The sequence below is a fragment of the Grammomys surdaster genome, unplaced genomic scaffold (genome assembly GCF_004785775.1).
Source record: "Grammomys surdaster isolate TR1022 unplaced genomic scaffold, NIH_TR_1.0 269, whole genome shotgun sequence".
Classification (NCBI taxonomy): Eukaryota; Metazoa; Chordata; class Mammalia; order Rodentia; family Muridae; genus Grammomys; species Grammomys surdaster.
In genome coordinates, this window is record NW_021604710.1 from 1,248,857 (window position 1) to 1,265,948 (window position 17,092).

At 52.0% G+C, this 17,092-nt stretch overlaps 2 protein-coding genes across 7 annotated transcripts in view; one reads left to right on the plus strand and one right to left on the minus strand.

The window, feature by feature from the left end:
* Window positions 1-3,188: 3,188 nt before the first annotated feature.
* Zyx (zyxin) lies at window positions 3,189-11,800 on the plus strand. The gene is made up of 10 exons (XM_028776449.1): window positions 3,189-3,475; window positions 3,612-3,831; window positions 4,303-4,505; window positions 4,650-4,742; window positions 4,856-5,350; window positions 9,388-9,508; window positions 9,633-9,802; window positions 9,904-10,082; window positions 10,790-10,910; window positions 11,257-11,800. The coding sequence occupies exons 2-10, from the start codon at window positions 3,624-3,626 to the stop codon at window positions 11,359-11,361; spliced, it is 1,695 nt and encodes a 564-aa protein (XP_028632282.1). The 5' UTR covers window positions 3,189-3,475; window positions 3,612-3,623; the 3' UTR covers window positions 11,362-11,800.
* A 191-nt stretch (window positions 11,801-11,991) lies between these two features.
* The window catches only part of Epha1 (EPH receptor A1), a 14,912-nt gene continuing 9,811 nt past the window's right edge, over window positions 11,992-17,092 (minus strand). For 5 of the 6 annotated variants that reach the window (XM_028776442.1, XM_028776443.1, XM_028776447.1 and 2 more), the window contains 8 exons: window positions 16,192-16,317; window positions 15,240-15,425; window positions 15,049-15,110; window positions 14,739-14,945; window positions 14,459-14,608; window positions 13,995-14,188; window positions 12,359-12,514; window positions 11,992-12,263 (listed from right to left, as the gene is read on the minus strand). In XM_028776442.1, coding sequence (XP_028632275.1) covers window positions 12,185-12,263; window positions 12,359-12,514; window positions 13,995-14,188; window positions 14,459-14,608; window positions 14,739-14,945; window positions 15,049-15,110; window positions 15,240-15,425; window positions 16,192-16,317 — 1,160 coding nt within the window. In that variant the 3' untranslated portion in view covers window positions 11,992-12,184. The remainder of the gene's footprint in view (window positions 12,264-12,358; window positions 12,515-13,994; window positions 14,189-14,458; window positions 14,609-14,738; window positions 14,946-15,048; window positions 15,111-15,239; window positions 15,426-16,191; window positions 16,318-17,092) is intronic. The other variant, XM_028776444.1, reaches the window with a different exon arrangement.

Genomic DNA, 17,092 nt, shown 5'->3' on the forward strand with positions numbered 1-17,092 from the left:
GATATGGAGGAAGGAACTGAAGCAGGGACCATAGAAGAATATTGTTTATTGGCTTGCTCCTCATGGCTAGCTCAGCTTGCTTTTATGTACATCCCAGGACCACCTGTCCAATGATGACTCTGCCCCCAATGTGCAAGGCCCTCCCACATCAATCGTAAATCAAGAAAATGTCTTATAAATTTGCCTAGAAGCAATCTAATGGAGGCATTTTTGCATTTGAGTTTCTCTTTTCCAAGATGACTTTAGCTGTGTCAAGCTGTCAAACAACTCATCAACATACTGTGTTACAAAAAAATTATGTAGTTTAGGAGGTGAGAATCCAGCATCTAGTTAGCTTTAGTTTCCTTAGCAGCCAAATACAATGTGTGTGTGTGTGTGTGTGTGTTTATATTTATATACACATACATCCCTTATAGATTTATTGTGAATATTAAATGGGAATAATATATTCCTACAGCATAGAATTGTGTAACAACCAACAATGTCAATGCATTATCTTTATGTGTGTGTCTCTGTATGTGCTGGAAATTATGCTCACGTGTGGGCCTTGATGCATATGGGTGTGTGCACCTAGGTGTGCTGCTGGAGAGCAAGCCTGAGGTGCCATGCATGCTAGGCAGGCACTGTACCATTGAGGTGTACCTAGCCTGTGAGCAATTACCGCAGTCATGGTTAGTTTCAGTAGTACACTGATGCTTACGGTAGTGCATCATATCTTTACTCTTCCATCTGCTTGCAGCCAGCATATCAAAAAGACTTCTGATAGTATCTTTGCTTTGCAATTCTTTCTTTGGTCACTATGCTGTTTCTTCCATGAATGCTATGAATGTCACACTTTGTACTGTATATCTTTGAGGTGTCTGTGTGTGGGGGCACTTCTCATATCTAGTGGATATAAAGCCTGGGAAGTGTGTAAGGATCTTTTAGTAGCCAAGGACAGTGGGCATTTTCTGGCTTCCTCTCCCTGGTTTACTATATGCTTGAGGTGGAGACATTGACTGACTTCCTACGCATCACTCATACTACCCAAGAACATCAAATAAAACTGCTTGCTTAGGAAAACTCACCAAGAATCATTAGGGTAATTTCTGCTTGCTGTCTACATTTTAATAGCATTGACTCTAACCTGAGACTTCCTGGGCCAGTCCTTCTGACCCTTTTGGAAACTCTGTTTTGTTTCTAATTTGTATTTAGAACGGCTGGCTTGAGACTTTTCGCTCTAATATTCTGCATCTTGACTGCTCTTAGTTGTCTGTGAAATCGAGTCTGCCTACACACTCTCCTATTCTTGACTTATAAATAGGTTCAGCTGCCAACAATTACACATACTCTATTTTTCGATGTTCCTTAAAGAGGCTATTAGAGGGTAGGTGGCTTTTTACTCTTATAAAGTTATCTGGAAACTCCATTTCCCCACACAGGCATATTTTGGAAGGATGATGATGACTCTTGGTCTGAAAAGCCCCAGAAACAATCTCTAACACACAAAAGCAAATCCAGTATCAAATTTCTAACAGATCTTCATAGGAGCAAGCCTAGGACCAGCTCGTGCATGTTAGGGTGTGTATACCTGAGCACTTTGTTTCATATATGGTCACACATGCAATGCAAAAAACACTGGAGATGGAAACATTAATATGACAGAGAAGAGTGGGGCTTGGAAAGATGATGAATGTATAGTCATAGGTATGACTCAAGACTTAAGGTTGACGGAAGGAAAGGGCACTGAATCTTCTAAGACACATTAAACCTGCCTGGCAAACTAGAAGGGAGTATGTGAGGGAAAGCTGCCTAGGTTAACTGGCTGGAAATTTCCGTTCTTTCCAGCCTGGGCCTTGCACGGAGGGAATACTGAGAACTACATAGAATTTTCAGGCATGGCATGTTATCTATTTCTTCCCATAAAGCAGGAGGCAAATGAATTAAATGCCATCCCATTTACAATGTCGGCAATGAAACCGAAGGAATGAAGAAACCTGTCCGCTGGGTTGGAAAGTGGGTTTCCTGGCCTCACCCTGTACTCCATCTTTGCCAATGGGGTTAATTAACTCTGACCTAAGTGCAATCCCTGGGGCCATCTTTCCAGGTAACATCCTCAGTCTCTTATCCAAAGTTCATGGAGTTAGTTTGCATGCCCCTGAAGCATAGTTCAAGGTTTCTGGACAGTAGGGTGCAGCAGATACAGAGCGCCAAGGGTTGGAAACTCAGAGAATAGTCAGAAGCTCAGCCGGGGATGACAGGGTAAAACCAAAGGAAGCCCTCGAGGGTTGGATATTGGACTAGAGGACCTAACGAGTAACTCTATAATTTGGACGAAGTTTCCGTGTGTAGTTTTACAAAAAAAAAGAAGGGAGAAAAGGAAGGAAAGGGAAGGGAAAGGAAGGGAAGGGAGATTCAGAAAGTAAGAAAAGCAGACACCGGTTTTCTCAGATCTCTTTTATGTAGCCTGGGGCACAGTCTCAGGCTGAGGAATCCGGCTGGACCAGTGGGGGGCTCCACCGAGCTTTGTGTCCCGGGGGCCGCTGACAACCCAAAGGCTCTTGAGGGACTGGGAAAGGCTTGCTGAAGGGATCCTCAAGGACTAGTCCCCGGAGGCTATCTGGGTCTTCCTAGATTGTTAGACCGCTCAACCTGACTTTGCCCTTGTATCTCCATTCCTGGACTCAAAGCGGTGGACACTCTCCCCGGGGGCAATACATTTGCAGGCGGTTCTAGGGCTAGGCGAATTCCTAGAAGCCTTACGAGGCTGCGTAGCTCAGGAAGTTAGCATTTCCCCTAGAGCGCTAAGGCTCCTGTTCACACACTAGTGGGTTACAGAAGGCCGGTCTGGCAGCCGAGTGCCCGCAGGACGAAACGTCCCCTCACCATCCCCGCTCATCCAGGAGTAGGGTCCCATCCCGGTTCTGCGTTCCGGGACTGACCCACAGGACACGTGGGACGCCGAGCTGAAGCTGCGGGGAGGGGCGGGGTCCGTCAATAGCAGGCAGGCCGGGGAAGCGGGACTGAGCCGCTTCGGGACCTCTGGGATACTCGCCGGCCTGCTCAGCCCGGAGTGCGGACGGTGAGTCAGTTCTCCAGCACTCGCGGGTCGGGAGGGGGGAAGGGGGGTAGGTGGCAGGTCAGGAAATGACATCAGAGGCCTGTGCTGGGGAAGGGTAGTCTGTGCCCGGCGGGGGCGGTGGTGAGTAGAGAGGCCGCAGGCGGACCTTTGCAGAGCCTGGAGCCCGGGGCAGGACCCGGGCCCCTTCCTGGGGGAGTTTCCTGCCTGGTCCTCCCTCCCCGAGCTCTCCCCGCCCCCTCTCCGGGCCGCTCCTTGTATGGTCTGGGCGCCGCTCTCTCCCCGCCCCCTCCCTCCCTTCCCTTGCTCGTCGTCCCTCCCCGCTTGGCTAGAAGCTGCTCCGGACCGGGACGCAGAGTCCGCGGACTCGGCGCCGAGGCGGTCACCCGAGACGCGGCTCTCACGCTCCTGCGCGCGGTGAGGCGCGGGGGAGAAGCTCCGTCGCCCCCCGAGAAGGGGACGCGGGGAGGGGCGGGCGGGATCACCGAGGGGCTCTTGGACCGAGTGTCAGCCCCGCACCGCTCTGCCGTAACCTGACCCACCCCCCCAGCAGCCCGGCCTGGCCATGGCGGCCCCCCGCCCGCCTCCCGCGATCTCCGTCTCCGTCTCGGCCCCCGCGTTTTACGCCCCACAAAAGAAGTTCGCCCCGGTTGTGGCCCCGAAGCCTAAAGTGAATCCTTTCCGGCCTGGGGACAGCGAGCCTCCTGTGGCAGCCGGGGCCCAGAGAGCACAGATGGGCCGGGTGGGCGAGATCCCCCCACCGCCCCCGGAAGGTATGAGGCTGGGATCTGGGGGCCTGATCCTTCTCGGGCACCAGGTAGGGGAGGCCGGTGGTTTGGGGAATTTGGGGTTGTCTGGAAAGGCTGTTGCGGAGGGGGCTGGGCGCTGGGTGGCTACCCTGTCCTGAGCAGATGTTCTTACCTCATCTTGGAGCTCCTGGCTGGGAGCCAGGACCCTTGGGACTGTTCCAAGTCTCCCGCCTGGGGGTAGGAGGCGGGAATGTGGGCCAGGAATCTTCCCCTCTGGATCCGTTCTCTGAAGTGTAACGGGAGCTGCACGGTTCTTCAACCTAGCTCGTTCTCACTCGACCTGCTTCTCCCAGGGCATCTTGAGCCCCTCGTTATGGTCCGCACATACTCTTGGAATGCAGAAAAGAGTTCTTGGATTAGGGGGTTAAAACAGTCGGCTGAGGAAAGGAGTAAAGAGGGTCGGTACTGATAGCCTTCTCTCTCCTTCCTACCCAGACTTTCCTTTGCCCCCTCCTCCCCTTATTGGGGAGGGCGACGACTCAGAGGGTGCCCTGGGAGGTGCCTTTCCACCTCCACCTCCCCCGATGATCGAGGAACCATTCCCCCCTGCCCCTCTGGAGGAGGACATCTTCCCCTCCCCTCCACCTCCACTGGAGGAGGAGGGAGGGCCTGAGGCCCCTACCCAGCTCCCACCGCAGGTAGGGAGGACTTGGAGGGCAGCTTTGCTGAAGATGGGGTGGGGGACACCTCCATGGGATGGAGAGGAGTCTTTAACTCTCCCCCGATGGGAGTGGGGTGACAAGGGAAAACTGGGATGGGTGCTCTGACCCCTGACCCTTTAGCCCAGGGAGAAAGTGAGCAGTATTGACCTGGAGATCGACTCTCTGTCCTCACTGCTGGATGACATGACCAAGAACGATCCCTTCAAAGCCCGGGTAAGGGGTGTGACAGTAGGAAAGTCTGGGCCTAGAAGGAGAGGAGGGAACACAAGGAAGAGATGACAACCTCCTCTAAGTGCATTTCTCTCCTCTTCTGCTTCTCCTTGCAGGTGTCGTCTGGATATGTACCCCCACCAGTTGCCACTCCATTTGTTCCCAAGCCTAGTACCAAGCCTGCCCCTGGGGGCACAGCACCCTTACCTCCTTGGAAGACTCCTTCTAGCTCCCAGCCACCACCTCAGCCGCAGGCTAAGCCTCAGGTCCAGCTCCATGTCCAGCCTCAGGCCAAGCCCCATGTCCAATCCCAGCCTATGTCTTCTGCTAATACACAGCCCCGAGGTCCCCTTTCTCAGGCTCCAACTCCAGCACCTAAGTTTGCTCCAGTGGCTCCTAAATTTACTCCCGTGGTTTCCAAGTTCAGCCCTGGTGCTCCGAGTGGACCTGGGCCACAGCCCAATCAAAAAATGGTGCCTCCGGAAGCTCCTTCTTCTGTGGGCACAGGCTCCCCTCAGCCCCCTAGTTTCACCTATGCTCAGCAGAAGGAGAAGCCTGTAGTTCAAGAGAAGCAGCACCCACAGCCTCCACCAGCTCAAAACCAAAACCAGGTGAGGAAGCCACAGGCTGAGGCCAGGGGCTGGATGAAGTAGGACTGCAGAAAAAAGGGCAAGAGGGTGAGGGTGGGGTAGAGAACCAGAGGAGCCAGAGTGGGTGTGGCATGGGGGAAGTATAGGGTTATCTGGCAGGGCAGAGAGAAAGTTCTTCTGGAGGAAGTCTGGGCCTAGCTAGGGTCTGGGTCAATCAGTAGAGCAGCTGGGGCTTAGAAGTAGGAGGGTACAACTTTCCATTGTGCCTCTGCCCCAGAATGTTAAAGGGGAGAATGAGATCACTAGCCCAACCTTAGTTTTTCCCATTCTTGGCCCTTGACTTAATCCCTAGGCTCCTGGATTTTCTGAGCACTTTCATTGCCTGAGGGCCCATCTAGAGATAAAAGTATAGTCAGCACCAGTAAACACTTCCTGGGCCAGCATCAGCTGAGTGCCAGGCACTGCTCTGTGCTCTGAAGGCTGGGACTATGGGCAAGAGAGACCTCTCCAACAGGTTCAGTCTTCTGAAGTCACAGGTCTAGGGTAGATGTCTAGTCTGTTTTTCACAAGTTTTTGGACCCTAGTAAAATTGGCTGAACTTTGAGCCTCCCCCCCCTCCATCTTTGAAATAGCTACCCATCCCAAACAATGGTGAAGAGCAAGTTAGCTTATCTTCTTAGTCTAGCACATAAAAGCTCAAAATAGAAACAGACAGTACAGTTGTTGCTTGTTAGTTCAGGGAAAGTTCTGAGTTGAAGGGACCTTCTGGCTCTCTGGTAACTAAATGACTGTATGTACTCAGACACAGTGTAGGAATAAGTGTTGCTCAGAATCTATGCGTTACAGGGATTTGAAACTATGAGCCAACATGCGAACTGGCAAACTTAGGACCAGCCTCACGAGGTTGGTCTGCCTTCAAGTCCTTGAGGACTCCAGAATCCAGAAAGGACTGAGAATAGCATTAGGTGGGAAGAGCTTGTGGGAAATTCCAGGGTACGAACGTGTGAGGGCTGTTTAGAGAACAGAAAGCACAAGGCTCCTACAGGACAGACTTTGAGCCGGACTTGAGATTGGTAGAAATACTAGCAAACAGAAATGTCCAATAGGAAGCTTGTGCATATTGGAGAATCACTGACGGTTTCTCAGTTGTGTGCAGTTTGGCCAGGAGGACTGGTGAAAGGAAAAGCTTTCCCAGCTGAGATGCATATTAGAGGTAGAGTGACCGGTGAGGCCTATGAGTTGACTCCTGGGCCACAGTAGTGTTAGTTGCAGTAGTTGCAGTGAGAAATACGATCCGTGGATGAGAGCTATTCTGAAGGACGAGCCTATAGGAGGTGGCAGCTGATAGAAGCTGGGATGGGAGAACACAAATGCCAGGAAGGCTCAGAGCCTGGGTATGCTGAGCAGTGACAGTGTTCCAGACAAAATAGAGAAGTGCAGAAGGGGAAATGGTTTGGACGGGAAGAGGAGGGGTCCTGGTGTCAGTATGTTGTGCAACAGGCTTGCCTTCAGCTCTCATTCAGCTAATGTGGGACTGTAATGCAAGGACAAGCCTCGAGCTAGAGGTGTGTGCACAGTCATACATACCATGTATATATGGTAGTTGACAAGTCTTCCAAGAATTCCATAGCAGGAAGTTAAGAGCCTCAGGGACCGTGGGCCACCTTGTGCCGTGCAAAGAAGATGGAGGAAGATCCCAGGATGGGATTCTTAGAAGTGGATGACGTGACCTTGGGGGATCTTCATTGTGGGTTGAGGAAGCAGGACTCATAAGCAGAGGTTTGACTCTTAGGACTTTGTAGATGGCCTCGGGACTGTTTGTGCCATATGGTGGTAACAAAGTTGAGTGAGTAGTTGGTGGAAACATGGAAGTTGGCAGTGTCTTCTGATCTCAACGTTTGGCAGGGAAGTTGAGTATGGTGGCCTATAAGATACAGAGCATGGAAAGTTGAGGCAGGAGGATTGCTATGAGTTCAAGTCAGACTGTAGTGTGAGTCCCTCTCCCTTTCTCTCCCTCCCTCCCTCCTCCCACTCCTTCCCTCCCTCCTTCCCTTTCTCTCTCCCTCTCTCTCTCTCTTTCTCTCTCTCTGTGTTTAGGGGAGGAGAGTCCAAATACACATTTCACATTTCATTCAGGAGGCAGAAGCCAGTATGGAAGAGGCCAGAGATCTCTGAGAGCAGCAATTGATCCCAGAGGCACTGGAGGGAGGAAGGACAGGGTGACACACAGTGTTTGATTGGAGAGAAAGAAGGATGAGGGAAGTTACACTGGCTAGACGCCAGGCATTTAGGCGGTGAGGTCATCGGTGCGTGTGAGGGAGGGGGTGAAGCTCTTGGGGGCTCAGGGAGATGGAAAAGGTTTGGAACAGCTGCCCTGGGGAAGGCAACTGGGAATCTGGCAGATCCAAATACCAGAGAAGCTGGGGCTGGAGGGTGGGAGGGTGTGGCAGGTGCTGCAGAGTTTTGGGAGTTCTGCAGTGTTCAGTGGTCTCTCCACCTACTTTCTGCAGTGTAGAGGCAAAACAGGAAACAGGCAGTTCTGTGGCCCAGGGTTAGAGATTGGGCCAGATAGCCTAGGGTGGTAGAGGAGGCCTTTGTTGAAAAAGCTAGTGACCAAGCCAGTCTAGGCACTTGATCGACAAGGCACAAGGGCAGGCCCTGGAACACTCAAGACCTTCTGTTAGGCTGTTAGTAGTATGGGTGGTGAAAGGAGAGGTGGGGATAGTTGGGGAGGATCTTGGGACCAAACTGCTGATAAGCATGGGCCCAAGATGTCCTGAGGTAGAAGATATGGAAGAAGAGAATTTTGCAGCCAAGGGAGTTGAACAGTGACATTGCTGCTGGCTGGCAGAGAAGGCAGCAGCTGATAGCGTCCTGCAGGAAGGACAAGGGTACCCACAGGGAGACGTGCGGTTGAGAAGTTTATCCTTCCAAAGATGGGAACGGCCATTTATAGTAGCATTTACTAGAGAGCACGGATGACCTGAGTCCGTTTCCCTGTCCTCCAAGGGCAGGGAAGGGAACTTGGAAGTAGACAAAGGTGGAGAGGAGCAGCTGCATTCAAGGACTCCTGTTAGTGAGGAGTAGGATACTGCAGGAGTCAGTCTTAGAGAAGGTGACTTTTGTGCTTGCCTTGGGAAGGTACAGCATGGCAGGTGAGCTCTGAATACAGTTCTGAGGATGGAGGGTAAGAGGAGATGGGGAAGGGCGCCAGAGGTGGAAGGGTGAAGGCACCAGAAGATGATTCGAGGCCACAGCTCCCTGAGTACATGTAATCCTGCAATAGACTAGACTCACCCAGACATGCTGGTGCAGGTCATACAGTCTCTCATGTTCTTGCCCTTAACTGAAGGATATTCTCTCCCCTCTACAGTCATTAGCCCTCGAGGTCTTCTACATAGGAGGAGTGGGCTGGCTTAGGAATGGGCCTTTTGCTCTCCCCTGGAGACTTACTGGGGAATGACAAGGATCAGGTAGACTAGAAAACCCTCACTGAGATCAGGGTGTCTGTTTGAAAAGCTGAGGGCTGGGCCCCTACATACAGATTTTGAGGGTTTAACATGTTCCCACGTGTGTTACATCCACATGCTGATGCACTACTCGGCAGCAGGTGGGACTCGAGAGTGTGTGTGTGTGTCCGTGCGCGCACGCGCGTGTGTACATGTGTGCATGCACATGTGCACATAGTGTGGCATTTGTGGCAGAGGAAGGGGGCTGTCTGAGCATGCTCTGTGAAGTTGATGGTGTGGCCTGGTGTATTTGGTGCTGCTGTATGTGTGCTTTCCATTGCGTAGTTGTGGCCTGACTGAATGTCTGGGGGTGCAAGGGTTTGTACTGTATGAATGAAGATGTCCCACTGTAGGAGATGTAGGCTAAGGGTAGTCCTACCCCTGTGTATTTTGCTAGGGGTCAGGAAAGGGAGCCAGGGAGAGAGGAGCTTGAGACCAAGCATCAAGGGAAGGAGGTAAAAGCTGAGTCTCAGTGTTAGAAAGGGTCAGTAGGTCCATCTGGGAGGATTTAGAGAACATGAAAAGTACATTGGTGATTTTTTTTCTTAGGTACGCTCTCCTGGAGGCCCAGGCCCCTTGACCCTGAAGGAGGTGGAGGAGTTGGAACAGCTGACCCAGCAGCTGATGCAGGACATGGAACACCCTCAGAGGCAGAGCGTGGCAGTGAATGGTGAGTCCAGCACCCACTCTTCGGGGACACCTCACCTGTTGATGTGTTGGCTGGCCACGAGCTTACAAAAGCTCTTGTGAGCTTCTGTCCTTCTGGTTGAGATGCAATTTTCTGGTCTTCCCAGAGCCCTGTGGCAAATGCAATCAGCCACTGGCCCGTGCACAGCCTGCAGTTCGTGCACTGGGACAACTGTTCCATATCACCTGCTTCACATGCCATCAGTGTCAGCAGCAGCTGCAGGGACAGCAGTTCTATAGCCTGGAGGGAGCACCGTACTGTGAGGGCTGCTACACTGTAAGTGTGTTTTGGGGGCTTCCGGTTTGTGGGGGTCTGGATGAATCTTGGAAGATACTTGGATACTCTGGTTCCCTCACAACCTACTGATTGTCTTCCAGGACACTTTGGAGAAGTGCAACACCTGTGGGCAGCCCATCACTGACCGCATGCTGAGGGCCACTGGCAAAGCCTACCACCCACAGTGCTTCACCTGTGTGGTCTGCTCCTGTCCCCTGGAGGGCACCTCCTTCATTGTGGACCAGGCCAATCAGCCCCACTGTGTCCCTGACTATCACAAGTGAGGACCTGTTGTGTCTCTTTTCTGTTCCGGCCTTGTTTTGTCTTGTAACCAGGCTCCCACCTGGCTATAGGTCGGCCACTGACCATAGATCTAATTGTGGCCTTAGGCTGCTTCCACGTTAGTCTTGGCTCCTTGGGCTTCTTGGGCTGTGCCTTGTGTTCAGCAGTTGGTCCTAGAGTGGCTAGGTTCACATGCCAGCAGGGTTCTCAAAGTTCCTTTGGAGCGCAGCTGCTTGGAGTGCTAACTTTTTCCTAGAACTAAATTGTCTGTCGCCATTTTGGACTGTATGTCTAGGGGATTTTGTGGGGGTGACTGGGATTCCTCTCCTTTCTCTGGGGTCAAGCTAGACCTATGCAGCATGCAGGTATCTTGTGTCCCACGTTCGGTAGGGTTCCTGGTAAACTGAAGTATGGGTGGGGTGAGGGTGTGGGAGCGAACACCTGTGACAGAGGTGTGGGAGATGGAGTATTATTGTGTGAGTAGAGAGGCAGGAAATTCCTCTTGATAAGGGCCTGCTGTGTGTGCGCGCCACTTGTTCCTTTGGCCTTTCTCATGAACTTGCTCCACCCGTAGGTGTGGAATAAGCAGGTGTTGCCTGTGGCCACACAACCTGTCCCTCTTTATCCTGTGCCCTCCTAAGGGCTATAAATGGCGGAGGTGCCCGGCTCCGCTGAGCCTTCTGGCCCTGCTTTCTGACCCTTTAGGCAATATGCTCCAAGGTGCTCTGTCTGCTCAGAGCCCATCATGCCCGAGCCTGGCCGAGATGAGACTGTGCGAGTAGTGGCGCTGGACAAGAACTTTCATATGAAGTGTTACAAGTGTGAGGTCAGTTGTCCCTTCTGTCTTGCAGAGGTCTCTTTGAGCCTTGGAAAAACTAAGAGACTTGCCAGTGGGTGGGAAGAGTTGTGGGTTTGCGGATAGGGCGGGGTAGGCTCCAGTCCTACAGTGGGATGGCAGTGTGGAGGCTTCCTGCAGACTCTTTACTCCTCCTGCAGAAGAAGCCTGGTATGGAGCCAGGACGGTAGTCTGATCAGGAAGACAATGCAAGGTCTGGACGTCAGCCCTAAGCCTGTGACACACTTGGTCTTCCTTCAGGAGCAGCTTCAGCACAGTGGTGGGTGAAGCGGGAACCTTCCTGGACAGTGCTCCTCACACCTTTCCTTCTTTCCAGGACTGTGGGAAAGCCCTGTCCATTGAGGCAGATGACAACGGCTGTTTCCCTCTGGATGGCCATGTCCTTTGTCGGAAGTGCCACTCTGCTAGAGCCCAGACCTGAGTTGAGGATGAACCACCTTCCAGACCACAGGTCCATCCCCCACCGGGGACCACCCACACTGAGGCCAGTCCATGCCTCCACCCTCCCTGCATTCCAAACCCCTCCCCTGTGTCTCAAGTGCCCTGACCCAGGGCCTCAACATGGCCTAGAAGTACTGAGGCTCCGTCCTGGTGCTCAGGCCCAGCCCTGGGCTCCAACCCTTGCCTCTTCTGCAGGGATCACCCATCATCCTGAGGTCCCCAACCCAAGGGTCACATATAGTGCTGCTGCTTTCACTGCTGCACCAATGCCCTTGGCTGGCCTGAGCAGCCTATGCAATGTGCTTGCTGAGGGTAGAAGCCCTCTTCCAGGAGCATGGCTCCAGCAGCCTGGACACACACCTCGCTCTGTGCTGCTAGGTTGCGGCCACAGCTAAGATTATAAAACCTTATTTTCCAGAGTTGCTAGTACTTGGTTTTTTTTTTTTTTTAATAATACCTGAACTCTTGGAGTTGAAATAGAGGGAATCAATGGTGAAAAAGACCAAGGAGAGGGATGAAAACTCAACTCTGTTTATTTACAAAAATAGATAATGCATATGTAAGTATATATATTAAACCCTCCCCCAGCACCCACCCACCCACAGTCCCCTTCACTTGTACCCCACCCGCCCCCTTTATAAACAAAAGGCTCCTTGGTCCAAAGGCAGAGTTCTTATTGACTGGGCAGGAGCAGCACCAATTGCCTACATTTGGTAGGCCAAGGAAAGGCCCAGGGAGTGACTGTAGCCCTGTCCTTGCTAATGGAGGCAGGCAGAGGGCTGGAGCATCTTTTCAGTGGATGCTCAGTCCTTAAACCCTTGAATACTGCAGAGAATGCGTTTCTGGTGCCCTGGCAATGTGATTCCCATCTGCGTCAGGTCCCTGTGGAAGAGGGAAGGAGGCTGTGAGTTGAGAGGCTCAGACCTCAGCCACCCTCCCATACCCATACTGGTGCTGCCTGGCCCCAGAGTTCTCACTCAGCTGTCAGCTCCAGCACACACTCCATGGTGTCCAGCCCAGCCGAACGGAAGTGCAGGATGTAACGCTTCATGCGTATGGATTCAAGCCACTCAGAGACACTCCGATAAGGGATCCCGTCAGAGCCGCTCAGGCTGGGCAGGCGCAGGGTCACCCTGTGGGAAACAATGTCCTGTTTGTACCCCTGAAGTACAGGAGCTGGTTGGCCTGGGCCACCACGTTACAGCCAGCACTGAGTCAGATGCTTACATATAGCTCTTCTAGGCTCTGTACATAAACTGGTTGTTACCTGACCTTACTTCCTGGCCTGTTTCCTGGTATGCTCTGCTCGCTCTAAGTAGCAGGCAGGCAGCAGACTGACCTGTTCTATGGGTAGATCTAGAGTGTGGTTGCCATGACCATCCCTAGGTGAAATGAATCCTTTAGACATGAATGCTTCTTGACTGAGATAAATCAGAAGGCAGGAGAACAGGCCTACAGCAAGGTGCTATGCTCCCTTCTCCTAAGATGGCCACCTAGGAGCAGCCCTCACTTGCCATATTCAACCCCGACTGTTATTCTCACACTCTGATAACCACAATACAATGAGTGTTCCTGTAGGAAAGCCAGCCAGAGCCAAAAACCATTAGCAAAGTAAATCTGCTGGGGGAAAAAAAATATCCAGCATTCCAGAAAGATTAGCACACACAGTCTCCAGCGTCCGAGGGAGTTGTGCTCCAAAAGATAGTCTCAAAAGTTGGAACGTGGAAAACAGTTTCTCCCAGAAACAAGGTTATATATGGTGGGTTTGCTACTCGGGCCAGTACACCAAGCTGCCTTACCCGATAAAGCACTTAAAGCCCAGCCTTGCCTGGCTCCCCAACTTGATTCCCTCCTTCCACTTCATTCTCTACATTCTGGCCATGGTTTTGAAATACAGTTTTGGGAAACTGGTCACCAGTTCTTGTTCTCACAAAGTGCTACCTTCTTAGCAGGGCTGGTCCTCTGTCCTGACCTCAGCTGCCTCCCGTTCTCAGGGCTGCAGCCCTGGATGCTGCCATCATTCTGTACTGTCTGTGATCTGTCGTTCCTCAGCCAGACTGGCCATGTAGTCAGAGGCCTCCTCAGACTCCCTTCCGGTCTCTACCCTACTCTAGCTGCCTACGCTCTCAGGAGCAGGTTCCAGGCTGTAGCAAAGAGCCTGTACTAGTATGTCCTCCAAGATGTGTCAGATCTCTGAGTCTTTCCCCCACATCCGAGAATATACATGTGAGGAAAGGAAAATATCCCACCCAATTTTCAGATGACTACAGGAACACCAGAGGTGGGGTCTCAGTCATTAATTAACATAGTGGGGGTGACAAGCAAGAATGACTCTAAATGTTCCAGGGGGAATAGAGAAGTGAGTAATCTGGATCTAACTCCGGGAATCATACATGCTCTCTGCTTCTTACCTTGCATCAGATTACCATCATGGTAGCTGGATCCCACCTCCATTAGCCTGAGCTTTCCCAGAATCCATGGGCTGGGTGCTGTCTCATGCTGGATTCTGTCCAGAGCTCCCCGGGGCCCAACACTCAGCGGATAGGATGGAATGTCCCATCTTATTTTTCCAGATTTGACCTCCAAACTCCCATCCTTCTTGAACATATTTACCTAGGGTCAAAGTTGGCAATGGTCCTTAGGGAATGGGGGTCAGTAAGCAGCTGTTCCAGATGGGCCTGCAGCTGGAGGAAGTGGGGCCGACGGGCACGATCGTAAGCCCAGCAGTTCTTCATGAGTTCATACAGAGGGGCAGGACAGTCCACAGGAGGGGGCAACCGGTACCCATCTTCAATGCTTTTCATTACCTGTGTAGCAAGAGACGGAGAGATGCCTAGGTAGGAAGTTAGATAGAGCCACTAGAAAACTTCTTATACAAGATGATTGAGATGTCACCTATAAGCAACCCTGACCAGGATTGCAAAGAAGGAACAGAGGAGGGAGCACAGGAAATAGTGCCAAAGGTTGGAATTGGAAGGAAATACTCATAGGAAAAGACCATGGGCGTGGGGGGGGGGTAGGATCAGAAGAGACAGGCGTTATATTAGGGATGATTTGGGGAAATAGTCCAGGTTTACCTCTTGATTGCTCATCTCCCCGTAGGGTTTGTCGCCAAAACTCAACACCTCCCACATTACAATCCCAAAGCTCCACACATCACTGGCTGTGGTGAAGATCCGATGGGCAATAGCTTCTGGGGCTGTCCAGCGGATGGGGATCTTTCCTCCCTGTGAAGGCATTGCACAGGAGAGTGGTGGTACAGGGCACGGATTAGTATAAAACTGAAAAGGGAATCTTAACACTTGTGCAGGGGTCAACAAATGAAGTGCACATGTGAGTGTGGTCGGGGGCTCTAACCTGGGTTTCGTAGGTGCCATCAAAGTCATCCAGGAGACGGGTCAAGCCAAAGTCAGATACCTTGCAGCACAAGTTCTGATTCACCAAGATGTTCCTTGCAGCCAGGTCTCTATGGACATAATTGTGGCCGCTGAGGTAGTTCATGCCTGATGCTATGCCCAGCAGCATAGTCACTAGCTGCCCAGGAGCTAGCTGGTCCTCCCGTTCCTGTAGAAGGGTGAATGCATATATCAGAGGATGAAAAGTCTCCTGGAGGACATGAGGCTCCACGGTGTGTGACCCCTCCTGAACTGCCCCTCTGCTATCTCACCTTCAGAAAGGCATCCAGGGCTCCATTTTCCATAAATTCTGTGACGATCATGATCGGCTTTCCTGAGACACAACACATGCATCACACTGAGACCCAGGTTTTCCTCCACTGGCGGCCTACTCCCCCTCCTCCACTGCTCCCGCCCCTCTCCTACACATTCCATTCCAGTTCCTGGGGACCACTGCACATACTTTTTGTGATGACACCTTCTAGGTGTAGAATGTGTGGGTGGTTGAACTGGCCCATGATAGTTGCCTCTCGAAGGAAATTCCACCAGTAGCCATCTGGGGATGTGTCTTTCAAGGTCTTAATGGCCACAGTCTTGCAGTCTTGGCTGGGGAGTCTCAGGGCTCCCCGATACACTTCCCCAAACTCCCCTAGGTAAGAGGAACATAAAGTTGTGGCTTGATGCAGTCAGACTATCCCATGATCAGGTGGTGTCACCTCCAGTCCTCCAGTTTCTCCTCATTGGAAATCTGAGGAAGGACGCAGCTCAGATTGCCCTTCCAGAGAAGCAACTGTCTGGAAGCAGCATGAAGCCCTACAACCTATCCAGTATTGTCTTCCATGGCTAGCGTGCTCCTTGGCTTATGTTAAGTAAGTATTCAGTAAAGATGTACTTTGTTTATGAAAGACAAGTTGGTCCAGGGCTACTGCCCAAATAACAGGAGGCCTGCCTGTTTCCTGTGAGTGAGCTCCCTGGTCACAGCTCTTGCTGGCTCAGTTGCACCACTGACAAGGACACTACCAAGCTTTGTTCTCTGTTGAGATCTATTTTCCTTGGTGACCCAGGGGATTGGGGCAGCCCAAGGACACTGGGCCCCTGATGGGGGTAGAATGCTCACTTAGGGAGACTCTGAATCTCTCCTGTTTTGGAAATCCTCTGAGAACAACCTGCACCTTGGCATGGTGACACCTCTATGGGTAGAGATGGTGTGTTTAACATTCTTTACCAGAAACCCCATAACCACAGAGCAAAGTGTGTAGGAGGCTGAAGCTGCTCCAGGGCATAGAAATTCAAGGAGGATACAGGATAGAGAAGGAATGGGTTCATGTGGGAACCCAAGGCTAAAAGAAAGGAATCTGGTAGCAGCCACGTGCTACCACACAGAGGGGACCAGGTGGGGTCACAGCAGGGCTTACCTTCTCCTATGACAGTGTCCACAATCAGCCAGGCTGGGTCCAGTTCCTGGGCAAAGTCTAAGGCTCCTTGTGCAGGGTCCTCATAGGCCTGGAGGTCCACATAGGGTTTTAGCCACAGCTTGTCTTCTGGGGGGGACAAGAGGGCTCAGCCACTGTAGCACAAGGATCAGAGCATGGGGGGCTAGGAAGAAGGGCAGACAGCTGAGCCCATTCCCAGTACTTCTTTGCCCTCTGAGGTGAGCCAGGCTTTAGCTCAAGAAGAGGAAAATCTCTATTCTTAGCAATAAAGCCTCCACATGGACCCCAGCTGTCTTCTTGTCTATTTTCCAGGCTTTTCTGTCCTACACTTCAGGGTCCAGAAGCAGCCAGAATTCAGATCCTGCAGTAAATTCCCTGCCCTGAGTTACCCGATCATCCTATACTTGTGACCCAGCTTCTGTCCCCATGCTGTCCAAGTCACTTACAGCTCATTCACTCCCAGATGAAGCCTCCCTCCAATGCCAGCTGCTCAGAAAGACAGCAAATGCTCCCTCTGGCAGAGACAACTAATGAGGTGACAAGCAGGAAGCCCGCATGTCTCTGAGGACTTCAATCTCTTCCTGCCTGGCCTTAGCCCATAGACCGGGCCACCAGGATGGAGAACATGGTCCAGAGCCCAGGGTAACTGTGCACTGGTACCAAGAGCTAGTAGATCATTGCATCAGAGCTGCTGACAGCTATCAGGGCAGAGTTAATTAACCAAAATTAATTAGGTGGCAAAACACAAGATCCTTAGGGACAGTATACTGCACCCACATTCCCAGAGTTGACCTGGGTGTGTGTCTCCCTCCCTCCCTCCCTCCCTGCCCCCCCCCCGGCGGACCCTAGTGCACGCCGGGGCGGGGGGGACGGAAACGGCACG

Coding starts and splice junctions, on each gene's coding strand:
- Zyx (XM_028776449.1), top strand. CDS start 3,624: ATGGCGGCCCCCCGCCCGCCTCCCGCGATCTCCGTCTCCGTCTCGGCC. Junction 4,506..4,649: donor CTACCCAGCTCCCACCGCAG/GTAGGGAGGACT, acceptor CTGACCCTTTAG/CCCAGGGAGAAAGTGAGCAG. Junction 9,509..9,632: donor GCAGAGCGTGGCAGTGAATG/GTGAGTCCAGCA, acceptor TGGTCTTCCCAG/AGCCCTGTGGCAAATGCAAT.